Below are 23,666 nucleotides of genomic sequence, written 5' to 3' on the forward strand. Positions count from 1 at the left end.
TGTATTGAACAGCAAACACACCAATATTGTTTTGGCATGGCTAAATTAGATTTTTATCGTATGTCACAAATAGTGACTCACAATACTCCATCAGCTCTGAAAATGAAGAAAATATATTATTTCCCCAGTGGTTGAATCCTGAATAACATTATTTTTTTCATTTTCTGAGAACCTGCAGGGCTTTTTGACTCTTAATTTCATCTGTTTATTCATGTAACACCACAGATCAGGAAAAGCTGTTGTCCTGTAGCTGTAAACTTTTGAGCTGGCAGTTCCCTTATTCATGGGTTTATGTTAAATTCTGAGTTTACAGTATGCATAATGTACAATATCAAAATTTGTCAGGTGACTTTTACTGCCAGTAACAACCTAATGACAAGCTATTGTGACAACCATCAGTGCAGTCTCATCTTTAATGTATATCACATCAGAGTATAAAGGAAGGCATTCTGAGTGAATTGTTTTGCAGCCAGCATCACCTCGTCATGCAGGAATACTCAGCAGGGAACACACAGCATCTAAAGCATCTTTTTAAAACAAAGCATTGATTTGAAAGTGCAGCATATTGGTATTTTGTTGTGATAGCAGTGCTAGCAACTTGGCTGTAATGTTTATAGCTCAGCAGTTTGAAGGTGGCCTAAGGAGAAAAGAAACACAAAAAAAGCAAAAAAAAAAAGTCATGAAGGCAGAGGGAATAAAACAGATAAAAGTCAAAGATACCAGAAAAGAATAATGAATTATCAAAACTTTAAATTGCGTTACGCAGCAACGTGTTTTCTACCCTCGGGGGGCAGTGCAGCAGCTATTTACACCAAGGTAATTTCCTGAATAAATTGTGAGAGGTTTTTTAAATGTCAGACGGGCTGCTGCTGACATGCTCGGTGCTCAGCAGCTGTCTTTGGAGAGTATGTGTACCCTCTGAACTGATCAAATGGACGCAGACGGACACACAGACTAGATGCAGAGAAAAAAACGACAACAGAAGAGTGTAATGCACCGAGACATGTTTGGTTTTTTTTGAGAGACCATGAGTTCTCTCAGTAGACAAAACAGTGCTAAACCTAATCCACGTGCTTGTGCGTTTCAGATTAGCATAATCATATCACTTTGTGGCTGATTAAGAGCTATTTCAAACCACCTCAGAGGAAAGGCACAGCCGCGCTCTAACTACACCTATCCACTTTCTCTAATGTATTGGCAAATGCTTTTAGTCTGTCCTTTCTCATATGCAAAGCTATTTTAGCTCATCTCAATAAATCATTCAATGTTGGAAAAATGGCCGATTTTCCAAACTAACACAGCGCTCCCTATTTTTCTTCCCTTTTTTCATCTTTATCTTGCTTTCCTCTTGCTCTTCTGTGTTTCACATCAAGACCTGCACACATAAATCTTGCAAACTCACACACAAGAGTTAATGCATATTGTCATTACACTTTATTCCTTGTTTCTCTTAGATGTTGGGGGGATGATAAATCCTTTTTTTTTTTTCGTGTCGACAGCTTGCCTGAATATGAAAATGCACATGTATTCAGTACCGAAATTCCTCCACTTGCATATGAATACACACACTCACAGACTCCAGAGATTGCGACAGGGTAGACCTCATTTGTAAACAGATTATAAAGTTAATTGCACACTGCATGTCAATTGAGCTGTCGAATCCTTGCGGCTTTGCTCCCTTGATTTGCCGTCACAACTGTTTGATTCAAAAACTAATGCACTGGTAATGACTCAGAGTCCCATGTGAACACCAATGAGATTCCATCTCATCTCATCTGGTCTCAGGTACAGTGTGACTTTAGTTTAAATTGGGAGCCCCACAGGGAAACGGTAAAAGATGATCCACTAGTTTATGTTGTATTTTTCTGCCTCCTGTAGTCCTGATTACCTTTCTGAAACACTTGTCGATTGCCTCTGTTTGAGAGTTTCAATTTCCACTTCACTATGTGCAGATTTATTTCATTTAGTGTTTGGGACAGAAATTTTGGTGAACAGCACAGATGTTTTTTTTTTATGTTTCACAGAACATTGTGCTGCCATCCAGACCAGTTTCATGTTGAGATTTGTTGTCATTACCTGATGTGAAGAAGCTCTGAATTCTTTTACTGAGACGAAATCAGCTGCCATGTAGCATAATCATTTACTTAAGATCTTTACTTAACAAAATTTGGATCCTTCGATGATCTTGCTGGGGGCAGGTTAAATGTCTGTGCCATATCAGAATAATGCCATGAACACCATCTGTGGCCATATTGACGCTGCCAGAAAGTTCAGCTGTGACAGCTGTTGAGAGCCGTTGCTGCAGGCAACATTGTGAAGAGAGCTGACAAAGGCCAGCATTTGCAATGAAATGATTGGAAAGCCACCTCTAGTTCACTGGCGTTTTACTTCTCTCCTTCTCAAGCCACTGGTATTTAATCTTTCAATCAGTCAATCCATTTTTTCTCACTTGTTTTTGCAACTCTTTGTCTCTCGTTCTTTCATTTTTACCTCCATTTTTCCTCCTTCTAACTTATCTTTTTGTGTTATCGCCTCCTTCTTTTCAGCAGATTTGTGCCAGTGATTGCATGCCTCTCAACTTTCAGCACAAACAACTGCGTGTATTGTTCAACAGCACATTGGTGCTTCTGACTGAATATACAATAGTGTGTTTGTGTGTGTATTTATTTTACTGCTCACCATCAGCGCAGGCATTACGATAAGGAAATACCGCTTGAGATTACGTTTGATTTGTTGATTTGATTTAGTTTTTCTGTTTGATTTCACTGTTACAGTTGATGAAATCGACCCACAGCTGTGCGATGAGTTGTTTAGACGTGTGCATGTGTTTGTGTGTCCATGTGCCTCCTCATGGGTACTTTACTTTTACGCAGAGTGGAGCTTTTTCAAACTTGGCACTGAAACAGCAGCGAGAAGTCGAGTAATTTCTGTGTTGGCACCAGTAATCTGGCAGTGAGGGCGCCTGCAGATATGTACACAAAGAGACACAGTGACAGGCAACAAAAAAACCAAAACACATATACCAGGATATTCTGTGTTACAATAGACAAATTAACGCATTCGCACATTTGTAGTCCAACGGTATGTCAGTGCGACATTGAACACTGTCCGTCCAAGTCACTTTTTACGCTGTCTCCCAGTATCAGTGATAATCCCTAAGCATGTGTTGTGGTTGTGGTTCGCTACACTATCTTGGCACAGCCGACCCATGCTGGCTCGTTGCTTCTCATAAGAGGCACACACACATACACTACGTTTTCTTTCACACACACACACTGCACACTGAGCTCAGTCATTTGTTCTGCGTCTCTCACTAGAGCACATCACTGTCCACATTGGCCTCTTTGTTGTGGCCTGCTGTCGTGCTCTGAGAATGGTGCAACATTCCAGAGGGGATGGCCATTTGACAGGGATTATAGATCATAATTAAGCTCCATGGTGTGACTGTTTATACTGTAGTTGTCAGGATATCACGAGAATTGACATTTTATTGGGATTTCAGAACACATGCACACACTGTGTTGATAGGCCCAGCTGCAGGTCATGCTCCTCGGCTGTAATGAGAAGACAGTTCATCCCCATGGATACAGTAACTCAGTTTGCTGTCTGAAACTTCTCATCAACTTCTGCCAGTGACTCATCACATCTCCCACTGTGATAGACACAGTGATGAGCAAAATCAGACACTTTGATTTACAGTTATGCTGGAAAATTTGTGAACCCTTGAGAATAGTTTTTGTAATTTCTGGTTTGATGTTATCCAAAACATCTTCAGATTTCACCCAAGGCCTAGAAATAGACAAAAGAAGCCCATTAAACAAATGAGACCCAAATAGTTTACCTGGTAAATTGTTTGTTGCCAAAATGGAATCAACGTTGTGTATCTGTGAGTGGCTAAAATCTGTGAACTAGGATGAGTGGCTAATTTAAAGCTGAAAAAGACTTTTCAGTCAGTATGATAACATTGAGGTGTGAATGGGCTGCCAGGCATTTATCAAAATCTGATCTTCACTGCATGCTTGTGGAAATGTATAGTAGCGTGAACAAAGAAATTTTGACCTCAGGCAAAGATTTGCTGATGCCCATCGCCTTGAAAACGATTATAAAACCATCTCTTGCATGAGAGGTGAGACATTTTCCAGAACCTAAAAGAGAAGCCCAGTTGCTTTTTACTGAGGTTCCGTGGATCACCGCTATAAAGTCTGGACTCTGCTGATCCACTGCCAGACAAATTGTGCATGAGTGGAGGAGAAGACCCTTCTTACTATCCAGAAGTGATCAGCCATCAAAAATTACTCCAAGAACAAAGCATGTAAGTCACAGGGGTCCCAGGGTAACTCCTAAGCAACTGAAGGTCTACCTTATACTGGCCAATGTTAATATTTTTGAATCCACTAGTAGGAGAACGCTGAATATCCATGTTGTGATGGCAAAGTTGGAAAGAGAAAGCCACACCTCTCCAATAGAGAAGATCATTGTCTAACTGCAGTTTGCCAGAGATCATGTGGATAAGCCAGAAGTCTACTAAATAGTGTTTTGTTGGCAGATGAGCCCAAAATAGATAATTTAGTTAAAATGAGAGATGTTCTATTTGGAGAAAGGAAAACAATGGAAGGAACAGAATCTATTCTTCTTATTCCATAAGAATCTGTGAAACACGGTGGTGGTAGTATCATGATTTGGGCCCATTTGCATTTATCAGGCCAGGATGGCTCACTGTCACAGGTGTAGCAATGAATTGTGAATTATACCATCCAGTTCCAAAGGAAAATGTGTCCATGAAATGACTCTTAAAACAAATGTCTCTAACAGCAAGACAACAACCTTATGCACACAAGTCTTTCTATAAAAGAATGGCTAAAGAAGATTTAAGTGAATGTTTCTGAATGGCCGAGTCAAAGTCTGGACCTTCATCCAACAGAAACCTTGTGGTAGGACCTTAAGGGAGCAGTAGTGAGAAATGATGTGCAGGATGGAAACACGTAGCCTTTAGGTGCAGTTATTGCCACATGAAGGAGTCACGCTTGATACTGAAACCAAGGTTTGCATGCTTTTACAGCTCATGGAGATGTAATATTGGATCATTTTCCTCAGTAAATAACTGAACAAGTATAATATTTTCGTCCTATAATTTAAATCATTCTCCTCGTGTATTCTTAGGAATCGTATGAAAATCTGATGATGTTTTAGACTACATTTATGCAGTAGCATAGAAAATTCTAAAGAGTTCACTAACTTTCAAGCACTACTCTAAATCTTTCAGTAAGTATTCTGCATTCTCTTTATTCCCCACTTCTGCTCCACATATTTCGTTTGAATTAGTTCATGTTCAGCTTTCTTAAACCAAGAGCTATTTCTTCCTGTGTCATGGTTGTTTTGCCATTCCAAAGCAGGTGAGCAGACCAGCAGCTGTGGGGAAAGAAGTTGCCAGAAATAGGCTCATGTCACACAAAATAAATGAAGGCTCTAATTCCATTTGACATTTATCTAATGAGAACCAAATTTCTAGTATTAGAGTGACAAAGAGATGCAATAGGATCCACTTGACAGTAATTGCCTGGCAGCCAGTCCATTCCACTTGGCCATGAATCTCTATGGAATGGATTGGAGAGGAGTAAGCAGTCAATCACGATAGATTGAGACACTTCAGCTGAGAGCTCACTTTTCAGCTCCCAGCTTTAAGCTTTCTTCATGACAAGTGTGATTACAGAATTAGCAAGTGGAGAGACTTTACTGAACCTTTCAGTTTAAGGATTTTTTTAACTTTTTTTGCTGGGGAAAATCATTTAGAAGTTATCAAGCGCTTTTAAGTGTTTGTGTGCGAACACCTGTTTTCATAAGACTGCAAATTGTTAGGGCTGTGCCTTTAACCAATCCATTTTACATTTTTGGAGGGGGCAAGAGATTCATTTGTTCTGTTTAGTTTCAGTATATCACTGTGCAGTCCTTGGTCTTGGCCTTGTTTGTTGGCTCCACAAGCATCTGACAACTGAAACCAGCCACTTATTTATTTTTTGGTATCTTTATTTAAAAATGACCGAAATGATAAGTTATGCAAAACTGTTGCCTGCCTCTCAGAAACCTAATGTAATGACAGGCACAAATGTAGGTGCTTTGTTAGAGTTTAATTTAATTTATCAGTCTGTCCACTGATAGAAAATTTAGCAAAATGCACTGCCTCCGGTTTCTTAAATGTGCATTTGCTAGTTTTGGTCATCTGCTGTGAGAGAAAAGTCAGTGTCTTTGGGTTACGAATGTTTTTTTGTGTGTCCATTGCTGCTGACAGCGCCTAAAGTACTCACCTGAAAACTAGCTCGGACCGCTACCCAAAATTGTGCTACTCAACAAATCACCCAGTGGACCTGCAGGGAAAACCCAAGAATAATACAGATGCTTGAGCAGAGGTGGGCCCTGACTCAGCACTTGAGAAAAACTGAGAATTTGTTGGAGCCAACTAAAACCCATCACCTGCATTGCAGTGAACTCAGGGAGTCAGGAGCTAGCTACAGTTTGTTTCCAGGCTGGGTTTTCCGCAGTAGATATATTTGCAAGCTGCTAGATCCGAGATTTTGAGCGGTTTTGCATTCAATAGCAGGCATGTTATGTAGAGTTGTAAGTTCAAGCAGGAGGTGAAGCTGTAAGATGAGAGGAGGCTTATAGGATGTTTCCCTGCGGGGCTGCAGTCTTTTTTCTGAGAAAAACTGTTCATCCTGATTGATATAAAGCTTTAGTGCCACTGCTCCCTGGGGAATTAGGGAAGGGGAATTACATGTCTCATGCGAATATCATTAAACACAGCAGAATCTCATTATACTTAAGCTGCAACACACACAGAAATTTAACATATACTCACAGATTGATCTGTTTTAACTGCCTGTCCTTATTAAGAATAACTTTCAGCAGGGTAAATATCTCAGATCTCTTGTCTTTGATCTGTTTGAGAAAAAACAGCAGGGACTGATCGTCATCAAGCTACCACTGTTTTTTAGTGGTATTCAAAGCTTTGCTCTTATCTGTTTTGAAATCCCTCCTTGGATGTTCAGTTTTATAAGTTTTCTTTTCAGTGGGAATTCCAGAGCTTAATTTCTAATCATTACACGAGGCAGATAAGCATCCCTGTCTTTGATGCTTGATGTCTTTATACTTAACAATGCTGTAGGTCCACATGGGGAAACCGTTTTGGCTGTAATACCTCGTAGTCAGAAACAAAACTTGTTTTCCCCTTTTGCCTCTCCACAGAATACAAAAGTCCTCAAGGACAACGGAGTGGACATTTAGGCAAGCTGTTCTATCTCAACTACTCCATGTTAGCAGAGCTCACAGAAATAAGTAAAGAATTTCTCCCCAAAGGCTCTAAGGTGTTTCTGCTGCCAAAATTGGAATCAAATTATAGTTCAGCTTCAAATCACTGCGGTGAAATATCTTTTGGCGTGAGGCTTTTCTGGCACACGTTTGAGTTTCTATAAATGCCAGAAATATTTTTTAAATATATGAACTCTTGTTGAAAGGTGCCTTTCTTACTCATTGATCTGTTTTGTACCGCTGATATTAATTATTGATTATCTCTGAAGGCTTATCAGTGTCTGGCGATAAGGACCAGGAGAAGGAAACTACAGCATCTGCACTGCAAGCACAAAAAATACTCTACTGTGGATTCAGGCTTTAAAAAATAAACAAAGAGCAGAAAGAAGACCATATGTAAAAAGAAACACTATCAAACATGTTTAAATATATAAATGGAGGCATTTTGTTTCCAACTATTGTCTCTGGCCAGCATTAATTCAAAAAATTGTCAAATGTTTTAGGACAAATCAAGAATGTATTGTATTGAATGTAATGTATAATTATCTGAAATTAGCATACTTCTATTTAGTTTGAACATTTGATGCTTGATGTACAGTACATCATAATAATAATGTTTCTTTCAATCTGGTTAAACTTTAAATTCTGTGGTGAATTTGAGAGCATTAAATAAGTGCCAAAATCTGGCTTTCATAGCTTAGCATTTAGGTTTCTGGTTTCTGGTTTTAAGGGTTGTCATTAGACGTTGAACAATTGATTACTCAGTTTGTGAGAAAATTAATTGCCAGTACTTTTAAAAAATATATCTGTCATCAATGATGGGAAAATGAATGTGAAACAATAAGCAATCTGAAGATCTCAACTTGGGCTGTAGATGCCTCTGTAGTCATAGCTATCACTGAATAATATTAATGTCTCAAAGGTTTGAATTTCTTTAGTATGCTTTGCCTATTATTAAGACTTATCTGGGGGCAGAATGGTCTCGTTTAAAATAAAAAAAAACTAACAAAAGGCTGAATCTATCTGTCAGATAGAAGTGTTAGTCTTTTTTTTACTCATCGTTTAGCAAAAAGGTCTTAAAGTGGTTCATTAACTTGAGGGCCACTTCACAGTGCCAGCGCCAGACAGATAATTAAAACGTGGTGAACTCACAAAGACAGGAATTGTTCTTTCACCCCAGCCCTGCTTTTTGGCTAAATTGTGTTATTTCAGATCAGCTGAGCAGTCAGACTCCCACACAGATATTTCCTTTTCTATAATACAATGAGCAGAATTGCATTTTTTTTATTCTGACCTTGCCAACAAACTCTTTTTTCTAAACAGTAAAGTATTTAAAGTGTAGTCAAATGGAGGACTCTTGGTATTGATGTTGGTGTGACAGAGCTGAAGTAGGAAAGGCTAACTAGCTGCTGCTTGGCCATGCTGGCAAAGGGCTTACAGTTAGCACAAGAGATGCTAAAAAACTGTCCTTAATGCTAATATTAAAAGCTCCACTACTGCAGCTAAATATGGAGTGTGTATTTATGTTTTTCTCTACAAGGAAAGCAGGAATTTTTTTTTTTTTTTATGGTATTTTTTGGCATGTTGGCTTTTATCAAACTGGAGTACACTGAACAGAGACAAATGTGGGGAAAAAGAGACAGAGAATTTGTAAATATAAGTAATTAATGAAGTTACTGCTGTTGTTCCTGGTGCCTAAATGCGTGTAACTCTTTCTCTTTGGAGCCACTTATAAGCTGCTGTTTGATGCTTTAGCTATTTACCGGTAATAAACTCAGAAAAAAAAGACTCCTACAAACAGCTGGAAGCGACAAACTAAACTTTAACTCCTGTTAATGTTTTGTCAAAACAACAATTACATTCATTATGAGTGAGTCTCATAAATCTATTCTGTCTTCATCACAGGTAAATTACATTTTTATGGACATTTCAGATGTTAGCCTAATAGTAGTGGAATTTAAGGGCAAAATGAATGAAAAAGGTTTTTTGTGTGTGATTTCAGGACACAAACTGCGTCTTTTAGGCTCTCTGTGATGTTTTTGGGCCAATATTGGTGCTGAAATGTGGAAAAAGGCTTCAAATTGGCATAGGTTCTGACTTGTTGCATGCTGAAAATGATCAATTTTATAAAGTCAGACCTAATAAAAATTTACAGATCATTTTCAACATCATTTTGCACAGTAAAGCTCAAATGTCAAAGAGAAGTAACAATGACCAAAACGCATTTTTGACTGTAATATTTTACCTGATGATATTTAGGTAACGTTGCAGAGTACTGGATTGTGAAATGCTGCTGATGACAGTAGTGGAAAATTCTGTCAACTTTTTAGTATATTCCACAGTTAGTTTTGTGTCTGAAATAAACAAGTGGAATCAGGTCCGACTTACTTCAGGTGTTAATGAAGGAAAATCTTAATTATCATGTTATCAGTGAATATCTCCTATTACAGCTGTTCTAATTACATAATTTAAATTATCGCAGAGAATGCTCCCAAGCTGTTACTTGAAAATATTCAGTTCATTAATCAGACAGGCTGCTCTACAGCAAATTCAATTAATGGCACTCATTTAAAGAATGTGTATTGAATAACTTGCTTCTAAAGTAATTAGTGGAGAATTTGGATCTGCTTTTTTTTTTTTCTTTTTGAAAATGCTCTAGTGGACATCAGTGGACTGCTTATTGTCCATCTGCACCAGTGTTGGACAAAATGTACTCTGCAATATAGCCTCCTCAGAGGAAGCCAACCTTGTTTATTGCCTTCGGAGTTTTAAATCTACTTTTGGCCTCAGTTGCTAATGTACCTGTTGGCCTGTTGAGTAATGAGCCGTTCATAAATTTCCCAAACCAAGTCATGTAGTGATGAAATAGAATCAAAGTGTTTAGAACAGCATCTTAGCAACATTTTATTACAGAATATGCTTATTTTGCATCATTTCTCCCTTAATGTTGTTCTCTGTTTTCCTACTAAGTAGACAAAATCGAGCCTTTCAGTCAGAGAGTAAAGAATCCTTACTTTTTGCATTTTATGTGTCTAAATGAGTTTTTAAATAAAGGCCAGTTTTACATCCAGTTTTTGTCAAGCATCAACCTCTGGTGCTGAAAATAGAAGCCAACAAGTGCCAAAAACTGCAGTTCCTTGAGTTGTCACTTGAGGCTGGGTACAAAAGCGAGTCAAACCCCAAAGACCCCAATGTTAAAATGTCCAACTTTCCAGCAGAATGTATTTACACCCTGGTACGATAAACTACTTTAGTCTACCTGTTCATGACAGGTGTACAGGGAGATTTTTATATAACTCACTTATTTACATTACAATAGGGCTTAAAGTTATACATTATTAGGATTTTTGGATTTAGCTGGAAGTTAGTAGGAGTCAAATACTGCCAAAATAAGGATGACCAGAGCCACCAGATTTAAATTTTTAAGCTGTGAGGGATGTCATGGAGGGTCCATGCATTTTTTATATACAATCTGAGGTTAGCATCAGTGTCGGAGCTGTGAACAGTCATCATGTGAGATCCCAAAGCCTCATGATTCAAATAGTGTCAACCATTTTAAGATACCAGCACCGCAGCAACAATAGCAGCAGCAGACACAACAATGGCTTCTTATTTTAAAATTAGAATGTCAACACAGTAAAAATGCAGCTTTTTAACCCCTTTCTCTTGTCTATAGAGGCATATACTCATTGAATAACTATGTGCTGCACACAGTTTTCACTGTAATTGTTCAACAAACAAAATGCTTTCCAGCTTTTAGTCTGTTTTGGTAAAAATGCGGTGGATGTTAGGGCGTTAACACACCATTAAATTGCTTCATGGGGCGATAACAGTGTTAAAGCTAGTGTTTTTATTTTTAGGAGTCGGCCTGCTGTTGTGTTTAGATCACAGATTGTGCCTTTGTTCTGTCATTCAGATACAGTGTTTCTGAGTGAGTTGTGATGTGAGTCAGATACGTCTGCATCTCTACAGTTCGTTGATGCAGACAGGCCAATAGTAGATGAAATGCTTTCAGTAGTCATGGTGACAAAACGGTCCAGACATCTAGTAGAAATAGTTTAACTTTCCATAAAAAAATTCTCTCATTGTTTGCCATGGCTCACTAGGCTCCTTGATGATATATTTTGGTCTTCATTTCTTGTGTTTTTGCAGAAATCACTCACTGCCAGCGCCCCAGGTTAAACTGAGTCAAAACCTGATGATCATTTACATTAGTACACTGTGAGGTGAACGTCTTCACAGTGAGAAATGAAAACAAGAATATTTTCCTTGCCATCACCTGCCAAATTGATGTCAGTTGTATATATAAGAAACTGCCTCTGGGAATTTGTAAAATTTCCTCTGAGAAGTTGTGTGATTTATGAATATCTTCTGAGTGAACAATGTGTTCTCAGTTTTTGGCTCCGACTCTGAGACTGCTGTGGCAAATGCAGCAAATACAATTTGAAAGTGTTTCGCAGTTTTATTGTGCTTGGATGCACATGATGCATTTTTTCAAAGACGAAATAATTCGAATGGCTTTCATAACAAACTTCAGGCAGCGTCTCGTAACCACTAATACCGGATTCGTGTTAATTTGGCATTCATTTCTTCTCATTTTCTCCTTGTGAATTGGAAACTAGCAGTGAATCAACTCTTTATTGGCTTCGACGTCACATGTCAACAAAATCAAAGCTTAATCTTGTCATCATTTATTACTTTAAGGCATTTATTATCAAAAACTGCAACAACAAAGAATTTGACTATTTTTGTAACCAATTAAATCTCTAAACCCCAAGCAGTCTCTGGGCTGGGCAGTGTGCAGTTTAGACTAGGTCAGCCGAAAAGTCCCAGAATTGTTGTTACGTGGCTCACAGCTCAGTCAGTGATGGTTTTAGAGTTGGGCTGGAGAGTGTAGTAATTTCTGTTTTTCTTAAAATCCTACTTGTGCAAATAATATATTTTTGGTGAATTATTAAATGACACATTTTAGAATAAAGTGATTTGGATAAAATATCACAATTTTAAGCTTTTAAGGATCAAAATGACACAGACGAGTAGTTCAAGGAATGAAAGGGAAGTATCTGAAAGTGTATGTGAAATGTGATAATCCAAAAAAATTCTTTCTTTTCTCGTAATTTCTGGTTCTAATTAATGGTGCAGTGTGGTTGGTATATTAAAATGATATGCATTGTAATCCTGCTGTTGATTTTAAGGGTTCAGGTGGTTAAACTAAGCTGGTAAGTAACAATTTATTCTATTTAGTATCAATTGAAAATCAGCTCATCAATAAATTACAATTTAATCGCTAATGTTTTGTGGGAATTAGCTTTCATTTCATTAAAATACCTGAGAGCACCGCTACGCACTATTATACACACATTATAGCAACAGATAGACCCTCTGCACACGTACAGCGTTTGCACTCGACCGTGAAAATGCAGTTTCATTATTTATCTCAGTGGGACGGCACAGAAAAGTTGAAACTCCTTCTAAATATCTTCAGCAGCTGTGGGATATAAATCACATGAATGTATGATCTCTTCACTGTAAGTCATGCTATATGGAAAGGTCTACCTCATCCTCCCTTTTTCAGGCCCATGTATGTCTATGAAATATCTGTGTATGACTCCTAATTGGTCCAATATGGCATTCTGTTGCATGTGCTTGGTGATGCAGCAGCCACATGGTGTTAGTTTACTTTCATCACACTAAAGCTATCTCTCATTTGGATTGATTGTCATCATAAAACATAATTGTTTGTGCGGTTGTATCTTTCAGGATATCAAATAACAAACAAGCAACACTAAAGATAATTTCAGTCAGTCCATAAAGATGAGTGACGCTGATGTCTTTATATCTAAATCTGAATCATGAAGTTACATTTTTTTTCCTGTTTTCTGGTAAATAAGAGGACTCCAGCAGCTGCAGCTCATTGCACACCAACAGCATCAAACATTTCTGTGCTTGAGTCATAACTGTGTCACAAACTGGCTTATATCAGTAAGAGGTATTTTGGAAATAAACAAACAACTGCCACAGGATTAAAAAGACAAATGAACAAAGAAGTGTAATCTCTCCTTTATATGAATTAATTTATGAGAACAAATAAGCGTCCCGATCTCAGGCATGCTAAAAGCATTTAAATTGTATTCAAGTACGTGTATCCATTCTATTAACATGCTAGATGTTTCCCTAAGTGTCAGACATCATTTGCATGTTTATGACCAAAAATCACTTAAAATATGCAGGGCGACCAAAGGGCAACAACAGCGGCAAATTATGTTAATGCTATTATAGACTATCAAATTATGTTTGCTGTTGTGAGCATGTAGTAGTAGTAGATCAAGCATCTAATAAACTAATAAACATAGAGTTGGCACTCAGGGATGAGGGTGTATCAGCAAAGAGGAAAAGCTCTGTTGAAAGCTGTTGAAGGTTGCGTTTGCACTCTCCTTCTGGCCTCAAAATAGAAAAAGTCGATGCATAAAATCTTAAATGTCATGGATGTTGTTTGTTTTTTCCTCTTGTATTTTTTTCTATAAATTATGTTTTTTGTGTAGCCGTTGCTTTTATCGGAAGAATCCCTGCAGAGTTTTGTGCATTTTTAAAAAGAAACGCAACTTTTCTCCCAAAAGTCTTGCAGAAGCCTGTGTTTATGCTGAAAGAACACAGTCAATGAAAGGTCAAGCCTCATGTGGAGTGATTAAAAATAGACCAAACCACATTTTGCTGTAATGTCAGACTGACACAGCTGAAGCTTTAGTGATCTGATTATACAAAACTGAATTTACAAAGACTATCACTACTTTCAGCCTTAAAACCCAAGGACAAAAGCCAATATAATATAGAAGTATTAACATTATTAAATTATTTAACACCGAGTAATATTCTTTTTTTGATTAACCATTAAATATCCCAAGTGAGTGGATGTTTTTTTAACCTACAGATAAATATTGCTTCCTTCCCTTGAGTGCGTTTGGAGGCTGGCTTACATATAAAGAGGCGTTTTTCCTCTGATGGCATGTTGTTGCTTCATACCTAAAACCCCGTGTTTTTTTACCCCCTGCAAGCACCGTGTTCCCAGCAGATGCGGATCTGAAAGAGTAATCTAGTCAAAGATATACTTTTTTTTTTTATACTAAAAAATTTTTGACACACCAGAAAGAGAAAACGACTGCATTCACAATACAAGTGCAGGTGCATGTCTTGACCATAGTGTGGCACCACTCTGCTGATATGTCAACTGTACAAAAAGAAAAACAGCAGAAATAATATTCAGGTTGTCTGCAATTATTATTAGAGCTTATTGTGTGTTAACGTGTTTGTCTGCAAGTTTCCGTTCACCTGTGACGTCACCCTCACAAATGGCCACCAGACGCTGCTACACAATAGTTTGTCATGGTCCAAATCTTAAATCATTTGTTGTTAGAAGTGGGTACTAATGGCCTTTCTGGATTAACTCCATTACCACAGCACATTTGTCATGTTGATGCGCAGTAATGTGCTTGAAATGTTGAGGTTTGTCCTTATTTTTAACCCTTTACCATGTTTGGTGATCTAGCTGACATACTTGAATCTGTATAAAGATTTTTGGTTAAGAACAAACATTAGCTTTGGCAGACTAAAACTGTTTTGAGATACAGAAAACAGTAAAGTGGCTATTAATTAAGGACCTTCTTCTAAAGCTTTATTTTCACCATAACAATCATGACATTTGAAATGTGTCAAACATTAGCATGTTAGTACTGTATCTTCATGCTACAGCACATTTGTGAGCATAAACATACATACTTGAAACAATAGGCAGACTAAATTAAACATCTTTATCCTAGAGTGATTAAATTCTTAAGTCAAAAAAGGGCATCTTTAACTCAGAGCTACAGTGGTTCTGCCTTTCCCTGAATTTAGAATAATTACAATCTCAGCAAGTTCAGCTGTATACAAGCCAAAGTGAGGGTGCTCTGGTGAATGCTATGCAGCTTCTTGCCAAAGGAAAGAAATCTGCAGTCGCAGTTAGCAAAGAATCAGTGTATAATTTTTATTATTTCTTTTTTTTTTTTTAATTGAGCACATTGCAGAAGACGGAAATGTGTTTTGAGTGAATCATACAGTAACTGTGCAAGATTTTAAATCTTGTTTCATAGTCATAGAAAATCCTATTGCTTTAAATCCAGAACAATATTGTAATGAGTAACTTGTATTCAAAACTGAAAATAATATTTAATTTTACCATCTGTGCTGGCTGAAGAGTGTTACATTTCATTTAATGTCTTGTTTTATTCATGCTCCTGAGTTTAAAATAGTAATACTAATTTCTATTTGCAGAGAGTTGTTCTTGGGAGAGATCTATTTCATTCCCTATTGGGAAGCCATCTGATTCTCAAGTGTAAAAGCAATATGGTTCAAGTTGTAATCTTCCGAATGATTTTCGGACTGATAATGATTTCTGCAACACCTAAGGTTTGATTGAATGCCGTGAGATAAGTCAGGGGTTCCGGAGAGGCTGCAGTTATCACACAAGAGGCGACGATAGTTCTAAGCAGGTCTGAACCATAAATCGTCTCCAGAGCTGCATACTGTGCATTTTTGTTGCACTATGTAAGCTGGGCTGTTCATACATCTTCTTTTAGTGAATAGACGGCTGTTAGAGGCATACAAGATGTCATCTTTTTAAAACCGTGCACATCACTGTCTATTTTACAACTCTGTTTCACCTTTAGCACGGATAATTTGTTCATTGAACAAACTTTGTCTCGCTTTCAGTGATGATAAACTCGAGGCGTGAGGGTCTTTCATCAGACGAATAGTTTTTTTTTGGATGAATATGGAGTGATGTCACCATTCATGTGTACATTATGCTTTGATTTACACCTTAATCCTTCTTTTAAAATAGCTCTTTGGCTACTTGGTGTAAAAGCTTTCCACAGCTCATCTGGAATTAGAGTGCTTGTACACAGTATTACACCCAGGTTCCACCGGACTGCAGTGAGTAAGTGGACGATATGGTACAGCATTAATAGCTCCCATTTGTTCATTACCTGCGTAATAGCTATTGATCTGCCAGGGGCTGTTTCAGAGGGCTTTGCAGTTGCAGAGTACAAAGCTCTATGTGCCAATATGATACATTATGCCACCAAGACATGGTTTATAGAAAATAATATGATCTGCCCTCCTGTACGGAATCTCAATGACTTTTTATGCAGATACAGATTATTGTGATTGATGGGAAGGGAGTTGGGCTGAAATATTTCTTTTTCTGTTTCAATTGTTTTTCAAATGAAGCGATAAATGGATTGCTGGATGGAGGGCTGTATTAGAATATATCAAAAGAAAGATAAATGCTGCCATTTGAGGAGTGTTTGGTCAGCAGACTTTTAGAGTATGTGTGCTTTGGATGTGACTGAGTTCCACGGGGTGATTGAATTTCAGATTATGCTTACCTACGAGCATACATCTACATTGCTGTTATGTCAGGTTAACTGTAAAAGACAACGCTCTTACACAGCAGCACTTCAGAAAAAAACAGTACAGAAATTCACCAATAACAGTGATGAAACAAAAAATACATTTGTACATGTCTCTGTGCTACTTCAAATATTATTAACCCTCTGATCCCCAACCAGTTTGTGGGCTACTTTGGCTGCTGTCACATTTATTTCCACTGTAGGCTCATTTTTCACTGTGATATAAAGTCCTGCACTTCTTTGGAAACAAAGCAACCATGGCTGGAAGTATAACAAGTTCAAGAATATCTTTGTGGCGCGTTAGGTAATATGCCACAACATTGTTACTTTTTTTTTTTTTTTTGTTTTAACAAATACTGAACAAAAGGTGACTCTACATACTAGATATTTTACTGCTTACATTTTTGATTCGTTTCCATACTTGTCTCCTGTCTGTTCTGTGTAAACACAGCCTGCAGTTCAGCCTAGTTTGAAAAATCACAGAATTTTTCTCACATGACTGTTGGTCATTAATGGTTTCAAATTTGCACGATGAAGTTTTTTTTTTTTTTTGTCTCATACAGAATCTGTTCAGAAGAAATGTTTTGGGTTTTTTTGGCAATTTTTGAATGAGAGATGTACAATACAGTGATTTTGTTGAAAAATCACAACTTCAAGCTTCAGCTGTCAGAACATTAAATGTTGTAATTTTGATGACTTTTAAAAAGATTATCTGTCTTCTAAAACCACAGATGTCTTTTGAGGTTTATATGAATTAATAACTAGATTTGCAATGAACTGTAATGCAGGTATCATATGTGTAATTCACATTATCAAGTATGTCTTAGTTTTAGTTCTCTAAAAACTGAAAAGGCAAGAACACAATGTCCATTTCTGACTCGGCATCCTAACCTACCTGTCCATCTGCGCTTCTTTCAGGAGGCTGGCGGGGAGAATGCAGGAGTCCACGGTCCGACAGAGGACAGGAAGGAGAAGGTCCCCAGCCCCCATCTCAGCCAAATGGTGGTCCTCACTAGCAGTGGGACTCTGTATGGCCTGGCACAGAGGGTGGTAGCCACTGAGTCCCTGTAAGTAGTCACTGCACAGCACTGGAAATATTTTCATTCAGAATCAACTATGTGAACATATAATATGTAATTTAATACCCATGAAGTAAGAAAGTTAATTTCACATTAATACAGTTCTAATCAGTTTTGGGCATTATTCATCTGATATGGATAGAAATACACTACCAGTCAAAAGTATGGACACACCTTCTCATTCAATGCTTTTTATTTATTTGTATTATTTTAACACTTATTTGTTTGCAACATAATTCCATATGTATTCTTTTATAGTTTTGATGTCTTCAGTATTAATCTACAATGTATAAAATAATTAAATAAAAACCATTGAATGAGAAGGTGTGTCCAAACTTTTGACTGGTAGTGTACATCACTGCTATATCTGTGCTTGTTATATGTCATTACGTACCATACAATATGTGTTGCCCTCTCTCAGATAACACAAGCTACAGACATTAAAATTCATTGTGTTAATCAAAGCGTTCTCCATGATCCAGTTAAAGAGGCTGATTGGTTCTCACTGCATCATCTCAAGATGATCATAACGTCATTAGACGGCATTATGCAGCCTTGCCCTTAAAGATTTGCCCAACCTGCTATGTGTGTTGTGTGTGAAAGCACACCGCAGGAGATGTTTTACCTCAAAACAGAATTTCTAGCTTTCTTCCCATAGTGCTTTTCTTTGTGTTAAACCTTCATAATCAATCACGCACTAACAAATGCATTTTCTTTCTTTTGTCATGTCTGTGTGGTTTTTCTCCCTCTCTATCTTTGTCTGTTACATCTCTGTACCCAGTGATGCCTGTACATAATTAGGTTAAGCTATGTGCTGACAACTTTTGGACCCTGAGAGGTCTGCAGTGTACAACAGTATCATAATGAAAGACTTTAAACTGGAGGTTCAGACACTACCACTGCAAAAACGCTGAATGGGCTCCATTCTTTAACAAAAAGTTTTTCTCATTTTTGAAGCAGGCAACAAGCTTGGAAGAATAATGAAAGTAAAAGAGCTAAAGTGCGGAGGTGAAGATAATTCACGAGTAAAGTTTGACAGAAATGATTCTCTGTGGAGAACATGTACTTCTGACTAATTCAGGGCAGAATTGCAAGCAAAGCTTTTCTGTCTTAAAAAGTTTTATTAGAAAAGGCAGCTAACCTTCTTGTCTATTTTGAGGGCGTCTGACGTCTTCAGCATGCTCCCTTTTAAAGATCATCTTGGGCGAAGTAGAAGCTTTTACAGATTGTTCAACATTTACACGCACATAATAATGTGTCAGAAACTTCTGAGCAAAAATGAGCTCCAACAGCATCTGACAATCTTGCTGTATTTCATCCTTCTAGTTGTTGTTCAAGTGCCGTATTTATACAAGTGTGATCAAATCAGATTTTTTTCCCTCCCTGCACACTGCACTGCTGCTGAGGTAAACACAGGCTGTTCCAGCAAACCCTAATGTGATTTTGTCTGCTCCATGAAAAGAGCAAAAGTGCAGCAGACTCATTCATGGGGTTCTGGTTGTATTTAATGTGGTGCTTTTAGATTTAGTGTTAACTGGATTGCACTTACTGTTATTAGATTTTGCTTTTAATATAAAGGTCTTTGGGTTTCCAGTATTGAGTGTTGCTTCCTTACAAATCGTCCGTGGAGCGTCTGTGTATCCAGCACTTGAGCTGATTCATCTGGAAATTGCGTGCACCAAAAGATTATGATTTCACGTAAAAACATCCTACCACTTAGAATAATAATCATTTATCTGTTTAGGACAAATGTGTTCAAAAGCAGTTTGCTGCAAGAAGACACCAATAATTAATTAGAGAAATTTCCTTATGAAAATATTATATTTCTTCTGATATGAAGTGTAGACAGAAATGTAGAGAAAATTAGCTGATTATTCATGTCAATTGTTCATCAATACTTATTCCTATCATCATATCCTTACATTACAAACCCTCATGCTCGTGTATTTAAAACCTTTACACCCTTATATATACCCTTAATGTTTAAAATAAATGAATAAACTGAAAATACTCTATCAGTTGTCTGTCATTTACATAAACAGGTTGCAGTTCAGCCTAGTGTTGTAAATAGTATTATAAATCTTAAGTCATTTGATATGTAATAAGAAACTGTGTTAGAGAAGTGAAAAGGATAGGTTTGTAATTTATTTAAGTACTAAAAAGCCCACTATACATATTGGGCTAAGAGTTCTGTAGGAAAATTATGGGCTTTTACTAAAATGTTTGTTAACTGGATGATCATGATTGAATTATAGGTCATATATCTGGAATATGCAACATTTCTCTAATTGTTGCTGTTGTTCTACGAAATCTGTGTGATTAGTTTTTGTGTTTTTATTAGTGTGGTTAATTCTATGTTCTATTAGTCTGAGTGTCTCTTAGTGTTTTTTTTTCTCAGCACCAGCATCTTTTTTTCAGTTGCAGTGAACAGAGAATGCAACCGCCTGAATACAAACACTGTGTCTTTACCGAGCAGTTTTTGTGGAGCCCCTTGGTTGAAAACCTGAACTTTTTAGAGAGGCGCTGGTGTCATCACTGCTACTCCTTTAATGGAAAGCAATCATATGGGTGGAACTCATCACCCTGGTAAACAAGAAAATGAAAAAGGAGCTCACTTTGGTCATGTTTATCTATCCTGAAACAGAAATGATCACAACAAGGGGTAATGCTCATCTATTATACAACTGCACTTACATTTGTGATATGTTGTCAAGCTGCTGTTGTCATAGAAACAAAACCAAGCACTTTTTTTTTGATGAAGTGCTGGGATGAAGTGCTCCCCATCACCCTGCCAGAGAAAAACACTACATGGAAATGCTTCCTTAGCGGTCTGATCTTTGTTCTGATCTCTGCAATTGTGTTTGCTCACACATAAACACACATAAATATGCTGTTCTGGGGCCAAACACACGAGTGTTTGCCTCTGAAGATGATGCTGTCGTTCACTTCATTGCTGAATGAATTCAAACCAGAACTGGGTTCAAGGGCCAGTACAGCATGTGAAAGCCGCTCGTGAAGCCTGTTGGGTTGTTTTCGTTTCATAAATTGCATTCTCCAATCTGTGTTGCTGACCTGGAACTGTAATGAAATCACTTCTCTGAGCGTTGCTTGCCATCCTTGTTAAACTCTGGGCTCAACTCTGAACTTCAGCCCACTCAAAGCTGCTCCCTCAGTTTTTATTTAGTGTACGGTAACTTCAGTGCCGTCGATCAGCCCGAGTCAAAAGTTCTTTGTTTAGTCAGTGCTGGATACGCAGTGGAGCGAGGGTATTAGTTCTATCCTCATTGATTTTTTTTTCCTTCGTCCTGTATTTCTCACTCTGCTGCGTCGCTTGGTCTCAGTATTTTTCAAGGATAATTGAAATTCGTTCATTGTAAAAAACTGCAGCTTGATTTGCTGGACATTAACAGTATTTTGCCTTGGGAAGTGAGACTTGAAGATTTGTAATTCAACGGTAGTTTTCAGAACAAAATGACATCAGATCCAAGGGGCTAGAGGATAATTTATCTTGAGACAACACTCAAGTCTGTTCAATTTAATTATTTATTACATTGAACTGTAATGATCATGTCGAGAAAATAGATTGTTGGAACAGTAGAGAACACAATTTACAAAAGATGTTCAGAGGGTTTAAAGTGAGCATTACTAAAGGTAAAGATTTGCAGCATTGGTACGGAAATCAGGCTGTAGACTTTTCCATTGCCAGTCTAATCGCAGAAGACTTTTCTTTGCTTTCAGGTTTTTGACAAAGTCTCAGCTTTAATGTCAGAAGTTTAATTGGTTGAATGTTAAAGATTCATATAGGATATTTCATTAACAACCACTTCAACTGTCAAACCAAAATTAAGTCAATAGTAATATAATTTTTTGTAAATAAGGATAACACTCTTGAATGATACAAAAACAAGACGCTACAGTAATTACCTTTTGTTTTGTGCCTTGCCAGAACAGTTTTCTGTCCATATATAATATATACATATAAAAAAAAAAATATATATATATATATATATATATATATATATATATATATATATATATATATATATATATATATATATAAAAACTTTTTAATTCTGTTTTTTTTTTATTTTAATTTCTAACTTTAACCCTCAATCTTATTCTTTAATTTTTGAACTACCTAGTTCCCTTGTTTGATTTGAGTGCTAATCTAAATAATTATTCATTAAGTTCATTATAATTTTTGCTCTTTATTTAAACTGACTGCTCTGCCTTTTCTCCTATATCTTGCTTGATTGTCTGTGTTGCATGTTTTGACTGTCAAAACACTTTGAACGATGCTTTTAAGGGTGATATATAAATAAATTTATAATTTTTATTATGTTATGCCACCACTGTGCTGAATTAAATGCATGTTCCTGTTTTTTTTCTTATTGTTTTTCAGTGTATTTCTGGCTGAACAGTTTGAATCTCTCCAGTCCCACTTGGACACAATGATGCCTGCAGCCAAGAAGCCCTTCCTACAGCAGTTTTATTCCCAGGTATTGTACATTTTGCACATCTTATTTCTCAAGACACCTGCCCGAATATATACAGTAACTGTTGATTATGTCATCACAGCTACATCTCACCATAGTGCTATTAAAACTTCCATTTAATCTGTTATAGAGTCATGTTTGTTCTAAGAATTGCGTTTATCCTTTGTCATTAGTTCATTTGTCTTAGCCTAAATTAGTGTAATAACCAGGAGACATGTATAAGTTGATTATGTTGCAAGCTTGTCATGTGCTTGCTTCTGAGGTTTAGACAGCATGAAATTTAAATGACTGATCACAGCTTGCATCATTTTTTTTATGAATTAATCTCATAGAGTCATTTAAAAAGAGACACATCCAGAAGGTGATTTGTTAACCTTCCTGGATGTGCGTTTTTGTTGGTTTTGTGGGAAAAGGGATGTTCTCCCACTGGGCTGTCCTCCCTGTCAACAAACAACAAATCACCTCCTGAACACATCTTTTAACTTGCAGTTCTGTAATGACTAAGACATAGTATAACATCTGCAGCGTGCCCTGCAGTTCCTGTGCTCCATGTAAATATTCTGTTTGCAATCATTGCTTTATTTGTAACCACTATTCTGCTTTTTCATTTGTTTTTCAAGTATCTCTGCTTAGAAACAAATGACTTTGTGGCCACAGCTCAGTATTCAGTCCTGTACTCGATCTATAAAGGACAACATTGTCCATCACTCTCACCCACGCAAGCTGCTCTTTCCTTTCTTTTCTTATTTTTTTTCCCTTTTTGTCCTCTTGACATTTGAAATGTTCAGGTGTACAAACAGGTCTCTTTTCTCTAAACATCGATTGAATGCCATTTCCTATGAATTCACTCTTGCAAATGTTACAGCAGTTTTGTTTTGCACAGTCCATGACATTAAGGTGGCTGCTCAATACATTAATCCGAGAAGACACTTTGTCTTCATGTCTGCCTCGTCGCTGTTTACTGCTTACATAACACTGAAGAACATGTTGCATGTAACACGCCACTAACACGGGAACATTTTATTCCCTTCCCACACTCAGACGGTGTCTACAGCCAGTGAACTGCGGAAACCGATATACTGGATTGTGGCAGCCAAGGCCATCGACTACGAACAGATGTTGCTCATGATGGCTGGAGTTAAATGGGACATTAGGGAGATAATGTCACAGCATAACGTATACGTGGACGTCTTATTAAAGGTAACATTCCGTCGGAAATGAAACAACGGTGAATGTTGATGTTATAAATGTCATGTAGTACACTGAAGGTTAGTTGACCAGAGTTTCAATCAGGTTTTTGACACTGTTTCAAATAATGCAAATGGAATCATTAAAGCAGCATA

At 37.3% G+C, this 23,666-nt stretch overlaps 1 protein-coding gene across 2 annotated transcripts in view; it reads left to right on the forward strand.

The window, feature by feature from the left end:
• vps50 (VPS50 EARP/GARPII complex subunit) overlaps positions 1-23,666 on the forward strand; it is a 117,357-nt gene that overhangs the window by 83,507 nt on the left and 10,184 nt on the right. For both annotated transcript variants that reach the window (XM_023277468.3, XM_023277466.3), the window contains 3 exons: positions 17,667-17,815; positions 22,230-22,326; positions 23,365-23,523. In XM_023277468.3, the coding sequence (XP_023133236.1) occupies positions 17,667-17,815; positions 22,230-22,326; positions 23,365-23,523 (405 nt within the window). The remainder of the gene's footprint in view (positions 1-17,666; positions 17,816-22,229; positions 22,327-23,364; positions 23,524-23,666) is intronic.

This window comes from Amphiprion ocellaris, chromosome 15 (genome assembly GCF_022539595.1).
Source record: "Amphiprion ocellaris isolate individual 3 ecotype Okinawa chromosome 15, ASM2253959v1, whole genome shotgun sequence".
In the NCBI taxonomy this organism is placed as follows: domain Eukaryota; kingdom Metazoa; phylum Chordata; class Actinopteri; family Pomacentridae; genus Amphiprion; species Amphiprion ocellaris.